The 21,333-nt window shown below is 36.7% G+C and overlaps 1 protein-coding gene across 7 annotated transcripts in view; it reads right to left on the reverse strand.

Annotated features, from left to right (window-relative positions):
• NFIB (nuclear factor I B) overlaps window positions 1-21,333 on the reverse strand; it is a 161,858-nt gene that overhangs the window by 56,635 nt on the left and 83,890 nt on the right. For all 7 annotated transcript variants that reach the window (XM_027883731.1, XM_027883730.1, XM_027883735.1 and 4 more), the window contains exon 3: window positions 10,313-10,366. In XM_027883731.1, coding sequence (XP_027739532.1) covers window positions 10,313-10,366 — 54 coding nt within the window. The remainder of the gene's footprint in view (window positions 1-10,312; window positions 10,367-21,333) is intronic.

A 21,333-nucleotide genomic window follows, 5' to 3' on the forward strand; every position in this document is an offset into this window, starting at 1 on the left:
AACAGTATTTTTATTTGCTTTCCTATGAGATAGTGCACTAAGAATTTCTTACTGTGGTTTCTCTAGTCTCTTTTCTGAATTAACACAGCTTTCTTTCTTTTGGAAATAAACTGCCAATTTTCTGTTCCAAATGTTTGAATAAGTAAAAGCATGCTGAATATCTTAGCTAACAAAATAAACAAACAAATGAAAATTGCACCTACTGGAATATTTACTGATTCAGAAAAGAATAGTTCAGTACCACTTTCTTTGGGTTTCTTTTGGCAATTACTGCTTTCATCTCCAAGTAATTTAGCAACACGGTCACTATAATCATAAAAGTGACTGTAAAAGCAGTATACTTCACTTGAGAGGTATACCTGGATAAACCTCTACTTACTTTTCATTGTCAAACAAAGAGGGTAGAGGCAAAAAGAGTGGGTTTTACTGCTTACTAGCAGTCTGTCAAGTTCCACAGAACTGTCTACTCCATCACCTCTGGTATATTTACCAGTACAGGTATAAACAGCGCACCTGACAGCATAAGCTGAAAGAATTTGAGTTAATTCAACCAAGCACATTTCCTGACACCTCTGTTACACTGTCAGACCTATAACAGATTGTCAGTCTTTCCCAGCTGAAAACCATCCCAGAATCAAGCACTGTGGGTGTGCAGAGCATTGTAGGCCTGTGGGATCATCCTGAACAATGTTCTGCCAATGCTGTCATCTTCTCATCTTCCAGTCAGTGTTATTTCGTCCACTATACCTGCATGTCTTTATTTCCACTAGTAGCTCGCAGGTTTCCCTCTCTTTTTAATTCACTTCCTTTTGCATTTTCCTCTCTCTCATTTTGAACAGCTTCTTTCCATCTCCACTACTTATTCCTCTCTCGTTACCCTTCACCTGGATGTTGCAGGCCTCTGCAACCTTATATATTTCCCAGTAAAAGCTTTTCCTTTTCACCTTATGCATTCTCTTGTACTCTTTCTCCATGTTTTTTGTGTGGATAAAAACATGGTATGGCTTCTCAAATATTTGACAGAACTTGGCATGCCCATATCATAAAAAAATACAAAGAGTAAATTTTATTTTTCCTTTCCTTCTCAGTTTTTTGTTTTTAACCTAAGAATGGGCAGGCTGCATGAATGCTAGTAATTCCTTTAACAAGGGCAATCTTTCCCTTCTCTGCTTATTTCCTCTAGAAGGAACATCTGAGGTACTATATGGATGGGAAATTTCAAAAGAAAAATTTGGTTTCTTGATTTTAGATGCCCCATAAGTAAAGTGTGGCTTAAAGTCAGCATACAACCATGCAGCCAGCTCTGAAGCTGGTAATGAGACATGGCTAAACTTCTCTGCTGCTTTTTCAAACACCATTACCTTGGATGACATCTCTCATTCAAGTCAGACTAACTTGAGAGAAGCTTTTCCCAAATGTACAATAATCAAACTATCCTTATAGTGAGAACAAGGCCCAAGGCTCCTATTAAAAGAAAAAAAGCCTCAGATTTTATACACAGATGTGTACATGTGTATGCACATACACACCCCGACACACATGTTTCATCTTCAGTCTTCTTTCCTGAATTCTTGGTTTTCTTCTCACTAGTAGTATTGAGAATACCCATATAATATGAAGAGCAATACAGCATTTGCCTCTTTGTGTTAACAAAATGGGAGCAGGAAAAAAATGTTGACACCAAGTGATACCACTATTTATCATCCCCTTACAAAAGAATGCGTTGTGAACTGACGGATGGCGTCTTTCACCCAGGTTTCACTCTGCCTTGGATGGGCCAAAAATAATGACACCCACAGATATATGCAAATGCTTTGCCTGGAAAGAGAGGGATAAATCTCCACCAACTAAAAAAACAACTTGACTTTTTTCTCTATGTTATGTGATGAAATATTATTTAAAAAATTGATGCAACAATAAGTAGTCTATGTCACAGGCACTGAGCAACTTCATGCTGCGCCTTATATTCCAGCAGGGAAGGTGGACTCCAGTGGTGCCTCTGGGTGCAGAATAATAAACACATTATGTTCAATTTCCAGTAAATGTCAAGTTTCACCTAGCTATGAAGAAAATCTATGGTGTGTATATTACAGAACTATTCTTGGTTTTCAGCTGTGCAATAGGAAAATATCCTTGCCATTAAACAGCTGCTATTTGTTGCAAGAAAATGCACTCTCTATAAGACAAAGGTGAGACAATGTATTTTACCTTGTGAAACCGATCACCTTACTGAAAAAGAGTTAACATTCATATTCTTATTATTACACTGCATGCAACAGGAAAATATGTGGTGATACTTTATATAGTATAGGTCTTACTGGTTTCTTTGATTAAGCTTTCCCTAATGCACTGTTCACATTAACACGTTAAAAAGCCTTAAATTAGCATTCTTGTGTGTTTATGATCTGTTCAGTACAGACACTAATGCACTTGATAATAGTCTATTGTTGTATTCCTCATAGAGGATTTACTGTATCTTTTGATGATCATGATAACACCTTGCTGTCTTTATCATTCAGACCTAATGAAAGCATTGAGTATTGTCATTTACTAAAATTCATCTTGCCTGAGAGACGGCACTGTCTGAAATGCATCTTACTAATTGTCATTATTCTTAAAAATCTGATTTTTACAAAAAGAACATTTCTGACAAAACCACCATAATACAAGTCTGTATAAAGCGTCAGTAACCTCCAAACCCTATATATAACAGCGGACTTTTTCTGTATTTCCTTCTAGCTTTTGTACTGAGTGAATATAAAATCTGTCTTCTCTGCTTACCTTTTTTACAGAAAACTCATTTCTGAAAAATGTGTTTTCCAAACAATTTCACACTGGCCAGACCATTGCCATCAAGTATGAAAGATAAAGAGATTAAGCCAAGGAGCAGTTGTGATCAAGCTGCCATACACAATGGTAATGGGAGAAACCTTGAGTAATGCCTCCAACTGCTATAGAAGTCATTCTGTCTTAGTCCTTCTACTCTATTCCTGTATTATGCCTTATACTAAACCTTCAAGAGATGAGTTACAAGTACAGCTTTTAACCATTTTAACCATGCAGAGACTTACACTGAGGGGGGAGAAATAAAATTGTCTAAGCCTACTGAATGATAAATTCAGTTTGCACTAACAATTATCTAACAGGCTTGTTCTCACATTACTTAAAAGCTTACTAGTGACATTTAGCTTTACAAATCTTTAACCAGTCTTTTTATGTCTTCTGATTCAATTGTACTTTTATGAATAGAATGCCTGTTTACGTTCTGTTGCATATTGACTAGGGCCAAACCATAAAACTGTTTCCTGGTATTATTTTACATCTAGTTTTTTTCACTGATACTGCCTTGGTTTTGAGCTACTTATAAAACAGGGGTACAGATACAAACAGTGCTGGAACGAATTTGTATTTGTGCACTTTTATTTATGGATCTTTAAAAAGAGCAGTTACACAGCAGATAGATACTGAAGAGTGGTACTACTATAATACTAGAATTCTACTGTATAGTAGAATGATGCTGCACCTGTCTTACTGCTAGTATAATTCTAGCAGTATATATCTACTATACAGTAGAATTACACTAGCAGTAAGACAGGTACAACATCAGGATCTACTGTGAGAGGAAAGGCTGCAAGCTTCAGCCTGGTGTATAGGAGAGAGCTGCATGTAAACTTGAAATGTAATGTTCCGGATGCTCTTATAATTTTGTACAGCTATTTACAGTCCGAACTGGTAGTAAAAATTAGTCTCACACTGTTCTTTGTAAGTCAAAATATAGTCATCATACATGGAGTTCGCTTTCTTACCGCGTGCATTTTGAAACCAGTATCTCAAAAAGGGTACCAGAAACAGGTTGCCACCAAACCAGAGTATCTTAAAGGCAGTTATGGGTGGATACTATTAGTCAAGGAGTGACAAAGAAGATTCCAGTGACGATGTCACTTGAAACACTTGAACTATCCTCTGTCTAGAGAATAAGGCTATACTGATTATCACACACCATCTCCAGCCATGTGACATATCCACAGCTTGTTTTGGTTTGTTTTTCCTTAAAGTTGCAGGGCAGGAAACAAACACATTGCAAAAAGATGCCCTGACTCCACTGAACCTTTTAGCATAATGAAGAGCTAAAAACCTAAATATGCCATTTTTAGAAACAAATGAGATTTTCAATACCCTCAAGATTATAGCCAGAACTACAATATTCTTCATTTTTGCAGTAATTTGAAGAAGTAAATACCAGTTTTAATGGACTCTGGAATCCATGTAATAGAATCCAAGAAGTGAGTTGCTCTGAAATCTAGCAAGAAACAGAAAGGGTAACTAACACAAATGCAAACTTGCCTTCCACTCCAGAAGGTCTCAGGTTATACAGAAACTACAGCCAAAGTTTAAGAAGAGGTGGGGGGCACTGCTTCCTAACAGCTATAGAATTAGCAGGTACAAAAAAGGAATTTTCTGATGCCAAAGCAGGTTTCAGGAATTCTAACTGGCAACATAAGATTTTTCAGTAAATTCTTGCTCTGTGCATACTGTGAAGTAAAATCCATTGCAGCCAACACTGAACACCACAGCATCTTAAGTGAACACAGGGTAAGAATTATCACAGCATCATTTATTCACACAGTAAGTTCATAAAGAAGAACAGTCAATGCAAATAAGAATTCAAAAGTAATCCTAAGCCAGCAGACAGCAGTAATCACCCAAACCAAATTTCAAACCATCATGCAAGGCCAAAAGCTCTCCCTTTTGGAAAAAGGGGCTGTACAACCTGTGCAGGTTTATGATTGCCAAAATAGTACAGCTGGGATCTGCCCCCAGAATGTCCCATCTGGTTTAGTATTGGGAAGCTGATGAGGAAGAATACCACCTCTCAATCACTGGCAATATTAATTCATAAGGCATTTGGAAAAGGGAGAACTTCACAGAAAATCAAGCCCTGACCAAATCCATCCCCATTTTATTTGAAGATCACTATCTGAGATGGCACGGCTGCAGACATATGGGAAACAGAAAGCACTTCGGAATATCCACTCCCATGCTGAAAAACAGTGTTGAATATGTGTTTGTTTAAATACAATTCTACCTGAGTCCCCAAACTGCTACTATGGCATCATTGCTTAAGAAAAGTTGTTTGCAATGATGAGGCCACATCTCTTCTATTTCTATTAATTACAGGCCTAACTCCCCATCCACAAGAGGGTAACTTGCAATACAGTAAAATAATGAAACCATCTGCAGTCTGAGTCATTCAAAACTCAATGACATTTGCTTATTGCATTTCCAAGAGTGCACAGAGGTTGTGACTACATTGCTCTTCAGAGGCTATTTCTGAAACTATGCATTCTTAAAACTGAAATATTTCTACCTGAAACAGTCATATATAGGTAAATTTATTGCACAATTCTTGGTATGATCCAAAAGGAATATTCTCCCTATGGCTGCTACTCCCTATGAAAAAGCAAAAAAACCCTTTGGGGTTCTACAGCTGCAAGACAGATTTGCATAGAGAGATAGGTGAGGCTTATTGCAGGCTTTTTGGCAACACCTTCTTTAACAAAAAAAAAAAAAAAAAAAAAAAAAAAAAAAAAAAAAAAAAAAAAAAAAAAAAAAAAAAAAAAAAAAAAAAAAAAAAAAAAAAAAAAAAAAAAAAAAAAAAAAAAAAAAAAAAAAAAAAAAAACAAAAAAAAAAAAAAAAAAAAAAAAAAAAAAAAAACAAAAAAAAACACTAAACTAATCTTCAGAGATGGTCATTTCACTCACTCTTCTTTGGAAGTGGTTCCGAGAACAAAATTTCTGGTGAAAATAGAGGGGGAAAACCAATTTCAGAGCAGTGAGGCTGGGGCTGGGAATGTACCTACCTATGTTTCACTCTGATTAAGGATTTTACCTCTAGGCAAATTCCCTGATCATGTATCATGAGCTACTCTGGAGGAAAGAAGGGAAGCAGTGAGAAGGAATGAAAGGCAAAGAGCCAAAGAGACAGTTTCTCAATCTCTTTGTCTAAAAGTGTGTCACCCCATACAAATAATTTAATATTCATCAGCACACAGGCTCAACCCTAAGTCCTCTGCATTTCTCATTCAGCCCTGACTGATATTATGGAGTCTGCAAAATTCATACGCAAATATTCCTTAAACCAGCTGAAGTGGAATAAGTTTTATAAAGGGAAAAAAACCAACCAAACCACCAAAAAACTTACCATGTCCTACTTGTTAGGAAATGTATAACCTAATAACTTAATAATCTCTGAACTCAAGTGCTTGGACGAAAGGAAAAAACTAAACACACTTGTCTTCCCTCATCAGCAAGGCTTATAACTGTCTATTGCAGGATGGCTACATTTCCTTTGCACCTTTTTTTGTATGCCCCAATGTTGGACAAGGATAGCTCCAAACTCTTGAAGACACCTCTATAAAAAGAGTCTGGTTGCAAGCTTTCGGAAACACTTTCTTTAATTGAGTCTCTTTATTTTCCCATCAAGATAGCATTTTACTCTATCAGTATTGCTATTTCATACTCTTATTTTAGTAGCTTTAAAAGGTTGTTCAAAGATTTGAGCAACAAGGTAACAACTAGACACAGCCATGTTAACACTGGTGTATAATAAATAAATCAAGTCTGCCAAGAAGCAACCTCAAACCAATGGTAAATAGTAAGAATCTTATTAATGTCAGACAGTTGTGGCCAGCAGGCAGCAAGGAAAAGAATAATAAAGCAAAACAAAATTCAGGAAATCCTCAACTAGTAAGAACTGTATCTCTGGAGACCAAGTTGTTCTGGAAGGTGTCAATATCATTAGCTTACTTGTAGTTCTAAGTATTTTTCTCTTTTTACTCATCATCTTAACTTTCTTATACCCAACAGATGAACTTACTGAAAGACCACATATTCTGTCTTCAGGACATGTCCTGCCACACCATTGCAGGTATTTCAAGACACATATGTGAAGGCTCTTTTTTTTTAGATTTTTCTTAAGCTACATAAAAGACCTATGAGACTTGCAAGAGCAAATAATAATGCAGCTTTACACTGAAACTGCCACTCTAGGTTTCCATACTCAAACAGCATGTCAGCAGTAGCTCTGAGTAGGTGCCCAGCAGAATGGTATGAAACAAGGCAGGCCTAGAGTACTTGGGTTCCTTTTGGGTTTTTCCTGTTGTTTTTTACTTTTATTGATAGTTTTCAGTTTTAAAACTTATTAATCCAGGTGTCCCTCTGTCTGTTCAGTCACCCTCAATGGACCGATGGACATGTTTATTCCCTCTTTTAGATCATGTAAACTTTTAATAGTTAGAAGTGTGCTAGCACAATACAAACTTCTAGATATCAGGAACTTAATGGCCAATGCAACACCAGTAGTGTTCAGATTCCTCTCCTTTCTCAGTTCAAATCAGCTCATTTATCTGTCTGGAATTTACTTCATAATCTCTGCAGAAAGGCAATCTTTACAACACAGTTCTCAGAAAAGCAAGATTTCTTTAAAAATATACCAGATGAAAGTTATTGAAAAATAAAACTAAGGGGAGAATACCCTCGGATTTAGCTACGAAAGCTACATGCCACTTTCACCACAAGCTACACCATCTCACTACTGTATTGGGATATCAATGTATCAGTATATTTTTAGGAATATACTGTAAAGAATTCCAACAAGTGCTCTTTATGTTCTTTTGTTTGGCAAGTGACATTGCCCTCTCTCTGTGGTTAGGACAGCAAATTAACAGACACCCTAAAGAATGTAACAGTCCAGCCAAACCTAGAAAAAGCCACTTTTAACACCAGCAGCTTTGCCAACTACCATTCAGCTTCCAACATCCTCTTCCGTGGCAATATCTTTTTGAAGGTGGTGGCACCCGAAAGCTAACAGCACATATCCCTTGCCAGCAGCCTGGTTCCATGACATACAGGCAGTACAATGTAATATGACAGAAGAACAAACCCTCACGGCACTACCAGTCCACATGCTCCTGGCCTGGGATAGAAAACAAACTTCAGAGTGGATATCCTCTGGAGTTCTGACAGAAGTGACTGTCTGGCTCTAATAATAAGAATCATGTGAAGTTTAGTAAGAAAGAACAGGATAGTAGTCCTTTTCCTAGATCAGCTGAATGGAGTGAAACTGCCTCTCATTCTCCTGCATAGCCCTAGAAGTCCTGTATTCTGCTGTCTCACAAACCTCAGCACTAAACATCTCAACTAAACCTTGCTGGTTTAACTTCCAAGACAGTATCACACAGGCAAGAAGGCCATGTATGCTCCGGCAGATGACATTCAGTTACGCCTCTGTCTCTGTTTAAATGAAGGGTTTCAAGTGAAGCAAGGTACAGCTTCCATTTTCTGTCCACATATGGCAGCAGATAAAGGAGTAATACTGGCAGCAGTGAGTCCAAATTACGACAAAATGTTAAGCTCTTATTTTTAAGCAGGACATTTCATGATGCAATTAGCAATATATTTCTACGCTTTCCATGTCCCTCCATCTTCTGAGACACTAGAGTTTGTCCAACATTAGGTATTGAACCCCAAGTCTGTCTAAGAAAGCCTACATGGCTTGTCTGCTGCCCTCCCCAGGCCTCTGTTGTTGGTAGCAAGATTACTCCTTGCTAGACTTAAGACTGAGGGCTGGAGAGACTGGACTCACTACAGGATGTGATCCTCACTAGTAAAATATGTACTTCTACCTTCCCGTCCAAATGTTAAATGGTACTTTAAAAACAGAATTTTAAAATATATTGAAGGTAAGTTTCCAGACCCTGCCTTCAGCTTCCCGAATGCAGCAGCTACAAAGGATCCTCCAAAATGACAAGGGATAGGATAATGCATTTGGCTTTTCTTGCACTCACAAACAGAGATACTCTAAAACAAAATTAAATGCTCTACAGCTAAATGCTCCAAGTTTCAAAAAACTGTAATTATCCACAAGGAAATTTTTCAGACTTGTTTTAGGTGTAAATTTGCCACATTTGGTTTTTAAACCACTATTCTATATAACTTATGGCATACATTTAACAGAAAAATAAAAATCTTTTCTTAACATCACACACAGTTTGAAAAGAAACAGCATCCAAGTCTCCAAGCAAAAATATCAAGCCTACCTCTCTTCTTGAAGGAAAAAAAATCACTTGAAAAAGAGCTTGTAATTATGTTGTTTGACTTTTTTGCCCTCTTATCTCTAAAATATATCTCCAATCTTCAAGTGTATGTATCTGGGGTTTATATTACAGGAATATGATGATCTATGATGGTTCTCCCCCTTTTGGGTATTCACATGCAACACACATGATATATTTCACAAGTAGAGTCTACTTTGATTGCATGCATAGTATAAAACTGTACAGCCACGAGGAAGGTTGTTTTCCATAATGTTTGAACAGAACCAGAAAATAACCCTGTATAGGTAATAGCCGAGCATCACACAATTACTTCCTGGTCAGACTATAGTTCATTTTGCATTTAGAAAAACAGTAAACTCAGTTAGTTGCAGCTTATTTCAGATACACACATCTTCTGAGAGCTAAAATGAGAAGATATAGCATGATGGTGGTGGTAGGCATCACTCCTTTCTCATTAAGAAGTAATAGTGTGTCTGTCACATGTGTTTGTTTTACTCTGATAAAATTTATCACATAGCAAAGATTTACAAGATTTACTAGCAAAACCCAATTGATGAGAAGGATAATTTCATGAAAATGCAAAGAAACTTTTGTCTAAACAGACTGGAATGATGAAGTCTGGGTTTGATTTTCTCTTGAATTTTTAAGAGAATCATTGAAAGGACCATTTACTAAGACATCTCTCTCAAAGAAATTCTAGCTGTCACTACTGTAACCCATTAAAATGTTCAAAAACTGTTCTGAGCTGATACAAAAATTATTTTTAAATTAACATATTTGCATTCTATAAAGTACATGTAAAAAGTAAAAAAAAAATGGTAGCTCACATCACAGATTTTAGAAGTAGGTCAATTGTATTTTGTCTGAGAGATAAGAAAAATTGAATCATTTGAAGACTTTTATAAAATTAAAGTTATTTGGGATCTTGTCTCCTTACTTCTCTACCCATCCCCAACTGGAAAATTCTAAAAACCATGAAATTAAAGAAAAATTCCTTAGATTAAATGAATGTTGATGAAACTGCAACTGAGGCACTGCCCGTTTAAAAGAACTAAAATAGTTATAGCTCGTCTTGATTAGAAATACTTACCAGTGCAAAACAGGTTGCTGACCAATTATGCTCCCTTTAGCTATTAACAATAGCATCTGTGTTCTCAAACAATCTTAGATGTACATGTTCTGAAACCTATATTTACCTGGTGGATTCTTGGCAGGATCGTTGTGGCTTGGACTTCCTGGTTGTCCAGAGTCTATAAAGAAATTAAAGAAAAGTTTTAATAATTTGTTTTGCAAGTATCTCAAAATCTTTTAATGCTCTCCTTCATTATTCAACTAATACTTTACTTTATTCTGTAAAGGTCATTTCCCTGACTTTCTATGTGAAGCATTATTGAACAAACACACTATATATAACCTGTTTTATGCAAAACAGAAACATTGTGAAAGATGTAATGATCCTAATAAGAGGAACTCATAGATCACTGAATAAGGACAAGAGAGTCGTTGAGGTAAATACTCAAGTTGTAAACACATTTACAAGGTACCTTTTCATTCCCTTTCCCTCCATTCCCTAAATATAATATTGCATAATCAGCAAAGGAGAGGTAGCTTATTCTCAGGCAATGACCAGAAAGTTGTAATGGATCACGCAACTAGTGGCACTTCTAGTGATAGGTCCTGTTTCTTTAGCCTTTCCTTAAAGCACAAAGACCTACGCTGCTTTCACAGACTTATGACTGCACTGAGGATATGACAGTATGTTTAAATACAATATAGGCTTTGTGTTCCTAGCCTGTGAGAACTGCTGTTGTGAAATTAAATTATGTAACATAAAAACTAATAAAATTCAAACCCTGTAGACCCCAAAGAGTGGGTTTTTTTTCATACTGTATGCACCGAATGAATCAAGAGAATGCAATTTCATGTTAATACACTAAATGGTGATATCCTTATTCATGAAAGCAATTGCTTTCAAAACCATCTACTTTTCACTGTATTCCCATATTAATAATATAACAAGAATTGCTCCGTAAAAAAGATAGAAAAGAAGAACAGAACATATTAACAAATATGTCCTTAAATTCCTATTACTTCTTCTTCTTCTTCTTAAAGCTATTGTAGCCCACAACCTAGAATGAGAGATTCTCTTTGCCTGCTATGTGAGGTTCCTTGAAATCTGTGCCACCTGTTATGAAGCTTAATAAACATGGTTTGACTCATATGTGTCTCTTGTACACAATAAAATACACATTAAATAGTGAATTTCACATGAAATTTCATCTATCTTCATCAGTTTCAGGCAGGAAGCATGAAGGGCAAGTCTTCGGATCAGATACTGCACTTCCATAGTTTGGGCACTCCTAGGAGTGCAATTGTACAGCACAGTATGTAGCCATTCAGTATGTCTGTTTCTTCTCATGATAAGATACAGCACAACCCTTTAAAATACCAAGTCAGTTTGTAAACTTAATCACCTACAAGAAATGCCAAAAATATATTTCCCTGCATATGAACTTTTCTATGGACTGCCGTTCTTCTTGCTGGTGTTACAATGGGAATGTTCACCCTGCAGGGGGTAAACTGTAATGTTCTTCTAATAGGCATTCTCTGCTTCTGCAAACCATACATACTTAAATTCAGATTATCAGAGAGAATTATTTTACATAGCAATGGTTGGAGTGTAAAACTACTACAGATGTGTAGCTAAAGGAGTGTCAGTTTGGTAGTAGATGCATTCAATAACACTCGAACAGCATAGCCTGGGAATCACAGAGATTTGAAACTGAATTAGGCCTACTAGAAAATAACCTTTGAAGTTTTCCCCTGTTAAAATTCACTATAAAGAAGCACAAAGGAAAGTGATTTTTTAGCTCTTGCACAGCAATTTGCCTTTACTCCTACTATCTGGATCCAGGATTTAAAGACTGATGGTAGTTTAAACAATCGGTTTTCATATTATAATACGAAACTTTGCAAAGAATTTTCCAGTATAGGGACAATATATAGTTATTATAATTTTTCAGTAAGACTTAGCTTTGGTTTATGTTAACTACTTATTTTTCATGATTTTTACAGATTGATTCTCAATCTGTGTTTGAGCAGTAGATGTTACTAACACATTCACCAGTGAGGTCTCAATGATTTTGAGAAAGAAAACAATTACTGCAGATGAATATGAGAAGTAACTTCTTCAATTATTCACTTTGCACAGTCGAAAAAGCAAAAAATTTTATTCTGCATGAGAGCATCAACCTATGTAACTCTGCACTTAAACACAGAGAAGCCTCTGATCCTCAGGACGAAAGATACAGCCCTGAGATGGCCTGTGATGATCCAATTCTCTTACCAGTGTCAGCAATTATAAAGCACTCCCCTGTTTTGATTAGATGCAAATAGCTTTGCAAAAGACATGAGAACCATGACCATTATAGGATTAAATTATATGAATAACTTAATTTATAAGCAGAACAGAGAGACATTGGAGCAATGTTCTTCTAAAAGTGGGACCAAGAGGCATTTTTGGAAAGCCACAGAAACTAAGGAATTAAAAACCATATTAAGAAACTTTAAATCTTTTTGTCCTCATCTGTACAATATCATTAATGAACAACATGAACCCTTTCTTCCAGAGTGATGGAGAAAGACATAAGCCAGACTCATTGTCTGTCTAGTTCACTTTGTATTCAATTGTCCCAGCAAATAACTCTGTGAAAATTCAACAACAACAACAAAAAACACACCCCCAAAAAAAACCATGGAAACCAAACCACTTCCTAAGCTAGAAGTTGTAAGAAAAGATACACAACAAGAAGCAAGTAAAATCCCACCACGTTTATGCAACAAAACTGAACTTTTTAAGATTTTCATTTATGTAGCTTCTGGCTGTAAGTTCCCTTAGTTTTTTGCTGTTCTTGTTGTTACTACAGAGCAAACCTCAGCTACACATACCATTTCCACCAAATGCACCTCACAACTACAGTAAGCATATCTTCTGCTATGCTTTTCTTGGTGCTGACTGATCCAGAAACTAATGCCTCAATAATTTTTTGCCCCATGGATGAACAGTTTATATGAAGTAGTTTCAAGCCAGACTTTAGTCTTACTTTGTCATGTAACCCAGTACACTTTAAGTATAATTTATCACAAATTAGCAGGGCGATCACCAAGAAATTCAAACTCTATCTCAAATTACTCTTGCTTCTAGGAGACAGAATGAAAGATGAGTAAAGAAGCTGATAAATTTTATACTTATTTCCCCATGTTTTCATTTTTAGGCATCAAATACAATGAGCATCTGTGAGTGCAGACAACTCTCAGTGCAGCCAGAGTTGCTGAGGCCTGCTGGAATTAAGAAGATAAGCATCCGTTTCCCCTGCAGTACACTAGGAAAGGTGCTGCCATGAGACATCACTCCTGGCTTCCTAAGATAGAAAGGAAAAAACAAGGTCGATGGCTTGCCATCCAGGGAGGGACAAGACCTTCTCTCCCACTGCACCACCTTGTCTTTGACAAGCAGGAAGGACACCCTTCCCAGCAAGCCAAGAAAGTCACATTGCTGTTCACCAGCTTCCTGAGGGATTTTCGGTATTCCTCACCCCCATAGTCTAATCTTACACTTTTCAGCTGATAAAAGATACTCTCTTTAAAAATGAAGCTACACTATGCCTTTCTTATGCCCTAAGGCTCTGTGTAACAACACAACACTGAAGGCCTTGAAAGCAAATAGCATCAGAATCTATAAAAAGAAAAAATACTTTGTTAAGCCACGTTTCAGAGAAATGAAAGTAAACTGTCCCCAGGTGTCACACTAATCAAGTAAACTTACTCAGTGGTTTCGATGAACATATTTCTCTTTTCTATTTACCACGGGCTATGAGACAGCCTTTGTACTCAGTTCATCCCAGTTGACAGACACTAATTTAATCATTCACCAACAGGTAAATACATTCTTGCTCTTGGATAGTCCATGATTTTGGCATGGGGGATAAAGGACCAGAGGGATATGGCGCCATATAAGTATAGTTTTGATGCTGTTTAAGCCTTCACATACCTATACAGCACTTGATTTTACAGCTGAGTCCCAATCATGAACAAAAATCACAACTGCCTTCCAGACTGTCATCCCTAAGGATTATTTTGCTATCCGGCATGAAAAGCTTAAGGTAAATGGTTGTATCCCAGAAAATCAAAGGATCACAGGCCACCATAGTGTGCTAGGGATCTGGGAATGTCTGCAGTCCCAGCCCTTGCCCTGAGAAGGCTCAAGCACAGAATTAAACTCAGGTGATCAAGGCTTTACAAAGTCAAGGCATGAAAGCCTTCAGGGGTGGAGACAGCCCAACCTCCCTGGGGAAAAGACATTCCTAGTCAACTTTCTATATTTCAAAGACTTTCAGTAGTTTGTCATGGTAGAAAAGCATCCATGGCAAAAAAATAGTAAGGTATTTCCCTCTCCTCCAAAGCAAATAACATGAATAAAAAAAGTCCATAAAACAAATAAATAAATAATTTCATCTATGTACTTTAAATCATTACCTTTAAAAATTATTGTCCTAATTTTACTGCATACTTGCCTTCTACTATCTACTTTCTTTATCTTGACAAAGTAACTGACTGGATTGACAAACTTCTCAAAGACTTATATCAATTTAATTTTGCAAAAGTTGTGTCTTTCATTGTATAGTGTTTCTCCATCTGACAATCCTGAATTACTGTACAATTTTATGACCATTATTCACACCAACTCTAGTGATACAACAGTTAATTTATGGTGTAAACAAGATCAAAGTGTTTTATTGCATTACATATCCACTGAAATGCTCAGTGAAATGCTATAAACGTGGAAATGGAGGGGTCCAAGTGTCAGGCTTGTTTTCATAAATATGTTAGTTAGAGGGGGATATATTTTTCACATTTTCATAAACCACTACACTTCACTGAAATACTTCCCCTGAAAATTTTGGCTGTTCTATAAAATTCTCACCCTCACCACTTTCTTTGGTAGACCACAGGTCTTATGAGGATAGGCTGTAGGAGTTAGTAGAAAAGGAGTCTGATATTAAGAAAAAAATTCTTCAACCAAAGGGTGGTGAAATATTGGAATGAGCTGCCCAAGGAAGTTATGAAGGTACCTTCCCTGAAAGTATTTCATAGGCCTGTAGATAGGGTGCTTAGGGACATAGTTTAGTGGAGGACTTGGTAGTGTTAGGTTTACGGTTGACCTAATGATTTTAAAGGTCTTTTCCAACCTAAATGATTCTAAGACTGTATATCCCTGATGATATATGGTATGAAGCACAGTTCATACAAGGAAAAGAAGAACCTTAAAAATACAGGGCTTCACTGTGAGAAAGACATGTTTGCTGGACTAAGCCTCACATCTTTTCCCAGCAGCATATTCTCTGTTAGCAATATGCATTCATGACATCCACACTAAAAACCTCCATAACACTGAAGCAATGGTTTCTTTTAAATACGGTGTTCTACTACCCTTATTCTGCCAGGAGTTCCTCTGCATTCACCAAGATTGCTCGGCTGTTGCATGGGGGTACGTACACGAAGCTCTAGTCCTACAGGTTTTTCATTCAAGGAAGGATTTATTATTGTTCAGTGTGCAGAGGTTCCATGGCATCCTCCAGTTAGGAAATCATTAAATGTCATTCATCCATTTGCAGATCTGGTTTCATAAATTTAAGTAAGCACACCAAAGAAAACTACGTGCAAAGGCTTTTATGCTGACACAGAAACAATAAAGTCCTGGTTGCTGTTAAAAGAAGGTGTATTCACATCTCAGGAAAGCCCCAGTTCCTCAGTGCAGACTCCGCTTAGGCAAGTAATCCCCAAGAACTTTTTCTCATTTCATTAGTTTGCACCCAGGAGGAATGGGAGGAACCTCTCAGGAGACCCATTCAACAGCAGGAGCTACCCTGAAGACTGGATGTGTTGATCCTATGTGGACAGGCTTCATCAGCATCCAAGTGCCACACCACAAGCCATAACAGTGGCCTCTGCTCTTTACCTCAAGAGTGCTGCAGTCTAACCTTCACCTACCTGAAAAAGGCAGCAAGGAACAGAGCTGACTGCTCATCCCAGAGAGCTAAGGTATCTGCTGATGTTGATACCTAGCAAGCATGTCATTTCACAAAGCCTTCAAGGCTCAAGTATGGAGGTGCTTCTGCTGGGAGTTTGCCAGCCCAGTCAGCAGAAGCTGGGCTCTGTTTTCATTCTGGTATAAAATTGTTTGCTTTGGTCTGGGGACACAGCAAAACGAAACCATCAGCTGACATGCAACCCCACATGCCCCCATGCCCTCCCACCACAGACAAGCTCACCTGTGGCTGGCATGACTGGGTGAAACCCTGTACCTCTGCCACTGTGGGAGCATCTCCACACTTGCACTGGTCGAGGCAATCCCAGCATCACGTAGGCTGACATCAAGGTGGCATGTGATGAGCTGGGGTGTCAGAGCCAGGCAGGTCATAGCAGGCTCCCTGTTTCACCTTCCATTTTAAAAGCAGCTCAGATCTACACTGCCAAGTCACCCAGTCGGCCATTGTCGAGACTGCTAACTTTCCTTCAGAGTGTTTTAATTAGGTAAATAAAAAATGGTAATTAAATCAACATTACGTAATGTGTTTCTGATTTGTAATCTCATTTAAATTAATTAACTGACTCAGTCCTTGTTTAGTTTTTAAACTGCCCTAGTTAAGAAGTGGAGCTCTGGGAGTAAATCCAGTTTTTATATAGTTGAAAGAAATTCAAGGACCGAGAAGCACTTAGAAGAACCAAAATAGCAATAAGCACAGTAAGTTTTCAGCTTTATATCCCATGCACAGATTTATCTTTTTAATTTAAATTCCTTTTATTTGTTTATGTAAAATAAGTCACAACACTTATTTATTCAAAATATTTCTTATAGAATTTATAAAGGCCATATGTTTCTCATTTTAAAAACTGAACAACTTTCCCCAGCTGTGTTATAAGTAGTGCACGGAATAAATATATATGTACACACACATATAGACAAACATATTTTTTAGTTAAGAAAAGGGTTACATTTTTACATGGCCTGAAACAAATGTTTCCCATACCTCTTAATATTAGTTGAGCTCTTTTTTGACATACACATTAAGAAGAGATTTACATATGTATCATGCCACATGTGGATGAACGTGAAAGAATGAAGTTTCTTTCCAAAACTTTTTGGATTCAGTAGGAAAAGACGAGATATGAATGATTAATTTTATCCATCTGGATGATACTGTGGATACTAGCCATAGCCAGAAATATTCAGAAGTCATTTCTGGAAACCAAGAAACATTAAGGTATGTTTCATAAAGGTCTTTTATTACAGATTCTTCAGAAAATGAAAAGCAAAATGTAGAACATAATGAAAGACTTATTTGGATGTTTAAAGAAGAAAGAAATTATGTGATAGACTACAAGTTAATTTAAAGTTAATTTAAAAGTTAATATTTGTAAGCAAATAATAGGACTTCCTTGCGTATACCTTCAGCTGATTAATAAACTGACCACTTCATTCTGTTCTGTAAGAAAAAGGTTGACCCTGGCCTTCATGCAATGTATATTACCAAGATCTTCACAGAATCACAGAATCATTTAGGTCAGAAAAGACTTCTGCGATCATTGAGTCTGACCAACGACCAAGCAACATCCTGTCAACTAAACCATGGCACTGAGTGCCACATCCAGTCTTCTCTTAAACACCTCCAGAGACGGTGACTCCCCCACCTCCCTGGGCAACTCATTCCAATGTCTAATCACCCTTTCTATGCACGAACTCCTCCTAATGTCCAACCTAAATCTTCTGCATGGATTCTGGTTTCATGGAAGCCAACGAAGATTTTACCACTCCTATGCAATCAAGATTTCATTTTCTGTTGAATTTTAGAGCAGTAAAGCAAAAAGAGTTCAAGGAGATTAAATTCACGGAAGGCAATATTTTTAGGCAAGGGACAGTGATGACAGGACTAAGAAAAAAAAAAAATCAGCTTTGTTAACATGACTCACAGACAAAAGTTGTTAAATCAATGGAAAATTGCTCCAGCAAGTTTTGGATGAGGCACTTCATGGTAAATTACAGTTGAAAAGTACAAAAAAAGCACAGTTCAACAAATACTGTAGGACAGATCTGCATATTTTCCCCACTAAATTGCATTGCATTGCATTCCCCACTAAATCATGCAGAAATAAAAGGCAGATTATTCAGTCTTTCAGAAAGTTACAGTCATATGCTACGTCATGAGGCTTAAACATCATCTGACAAGCAACTCACAAATATTAACAGAGGTTCACAAGGCCTCTCAATCATTTCAGAGACAGAGGTCACCTAAAAAGCCAAGTATTCCACCACACTATACACTAACTGGGGGAAATAAACAGCAATTAAACTATAATGTTAGGGCTTTCCATATCATGGAAACTCCAATATTTGAATTGAGCACTGCAGTATTTCTTCAAGGCAGGTAAGAATAGCATGAGGTAAGACCTCTGTCAGCATGTATAACTGTGTTTAGGAACATCCTCAATAAATAATGCTTTCCCTGACTTAGGAGGGGAAAGGTTTAATGAGCTGACAACCTGAGCATCATTGCAGTGTTTCTAAATACTATAACGTTTATCAAGGGATCTCCTAATTTTGACCTATGATCTGCAATTCTACCACAACTATGTTTTATTTACAATTAATTTCAATTTTATGGTTGGTGATAAAACACAATCTTTAGCATAAAGAATATGGAACACATCAAGAAAAGATCCCAGAGGAGCAATGGTTTGTTTGGGTTTGATTGGTTTGTTTGGGTTTTTTTGCAGCTGCTGAGTATTTCTTGTCTTGAGATTGCTAGTTGAAGCTATGTGAAATTTTTATGTCCTGGGATATTAATTTACATCTAACAGAGATGGGGCATAAGGAATGCCACAGTTCTGGAGATCCTTAAGTAACACATTTGTTAGCATAGATCATGTTTATGAAAACTGCCTCAAATGGCAGTTTTCATGATTTATATGTTATGATACTGTGTTCTTTATAAAGTGGATTTCATTTCATCTACTATCATCTAAAAATTAACAGACTAAATATGCACTTTTCCTTTCCATATTCACACACACACTATTAAAACAAACTAATCATGACCAAAAAAAAAAATTAAATCTATCAGTGGGCACTAAGTAGGCAATGTACAAGAATCGGCTGAGAAAGATCATCCTATCTTTTCATACCAGTGGTTCATAAACTTGACTGTAATTGCATATGTGCTCATAGGCACCATGTTTATATGCAAGATCTTAATAAATAATGAGGAGAGATAATATATAGAATACTAAAGCAGTAGTGACAAAAAAATTATGATCGATGCCCTGATTTTCTGTCTACTATGACTTTTTAAAGTAGATAAAAAGTAGAAGTACCTAATCACATGATGTGCCACAGGAGAACTTAAATGTAGAACAGACTAACCCATAGAAATTTATGACCAAATCAGTTTTGGGTTTGAGCAGGGATGTTCTGCAAAAAAAGTGCAAGGAATTATTTTTAAAACATGCCACCAAAAAAAAAAAAAAAAAAAAAGTATCCTGGTTTAAACCTTGACTTTCAAGTTTAAAACAAAGCAATTTTACAGAACATTTCTCCCACCGACTCCCCATCTCCCTGTTAGCAATAGTACTGCCATTGCAGTCATATAAGTCAAAAGCTACCAAAAAGATACTAAATCCTATCTGATTGTGTTCATTTGTGCCTTCCCAACATAATTGTGTCGTTTTGTAGCTAATATTACATGGGAGCATCTGTTTTGTAATTCTGTAACTTTCACTACATATTACACATTAGCATATTCTTAATTCCATAATTTCTAATTTCCTTAACTTCCTAATCATCTACATAGGTGAAGTCCCCTGATGTAAGTACACTACCAGCTGCAGTTTTGCAAGATTTTAAAATATGCGTGCTCGTTCAGTATATAGCAGAGGCTGCTTTTGCTCTTTCAATTTCATTTATTTACAAAACTTGGCACATGTTCTTGCAGTACCTAAGGGTATTATATACTTGAAAAAAGTATATTACTTTTTATCTAAAAAACCAGATGTATGGATTCGAATTCCAAGGCTTTCATTTTTATTGCTTACTACCTTTTTTTGTTTGCATGAGTAAAAATTAAGTGCTAATTGGGGGGAAGAGGGAGGCAAAAAGCCTAACTCAAAATTCTTGCTGCACCTGGTAATTTGCCAGTGCCTTGAACATTATTTAACCATTGAGTGTTTCTAAGGCTTATTTTGTTACCATTGCTCAAACAGCAGGACCTTGAGAAAGTTATCAAGACTGATTTTGTCTGCAGCTATAAAAAAAATATAGTATTTGGAGTTTAAAAACTTTGCGCATGTTTACTGAAAATACAACAGAAACTCAAGTTTCAGTTTGTGGTATAAAGCAAAACAAGTTGTACCACCAACAGCTCCAAGACATGAAGTCAGAATGAGTAAACTTAGACATTCAACGTGTGTACTATAACTGCAGATTTACATTCTTACTAAAAGCCCTTTAATACTTAAAAAAAATATAACTTTCTGCTAGCTAAAGATATAAGATAAAATTTAATCCAAACTGATCTTTTAATTTTAATAAGTTTGCATATTTGTGTATCTGTGCATATGTATGTCTCTGTGTGTGTGTGCCTGTGTGTGTTTTGAAATGTATATAGTTAAAGGCATATAGCTTTGGGGTTATCTTATAACATTTGGGGCTTTGTACAGGGGAAAGTCTAATGGGCTAAACATGTTAACTCTCTGGTGCACTACTGAAAGAACAGGCATAAATGTGAACATCAGCACCTTCACAACAGCATTCCTTGTGGAAATACTTCAGATTTTTCTAAAAACATTATAGCAAAAAATAGCAACTTAACACTTGCACTGCCTTTCTTCTATGAACAATGCTAATTATTTCCCCCCTTATGCACCCACATAGCAGGTTAAAGATTCAGTTTAACACCTTATGTGTATTCAAGCCCTTTGGCAGCTCTGCACTGTATTTTTCCTAGACAGATAGGTTAAACCCACTTGACCTGAAGGAGTTAGAAGAAACACAATGCACTGCACAAGGGTTCAGTTGTATGCACTGCAATTACAGTAGGTCATTTTATGACTGATTTCAAGTAGGTGACAATACTATAATGGAAACTTGGGAACTCAGATTTTG

The sequence above is a fragment of the Empidonax traillii genome, unplaced genomic scaffold, assembly GCF_003031625.1.
Source record: "Empidonax traillii isolate 1590-97213 ecotype Southwest subspecies unplaced genomic scaffold, ASM303162v1 scaffold133:size1091145, whole genome shotgun sequence".
NCBI lineage: Eukaryota > Metazoa > Chordata > Aves > Passeriformes > Tyrannidae > Empidonax > Empidonax traillii.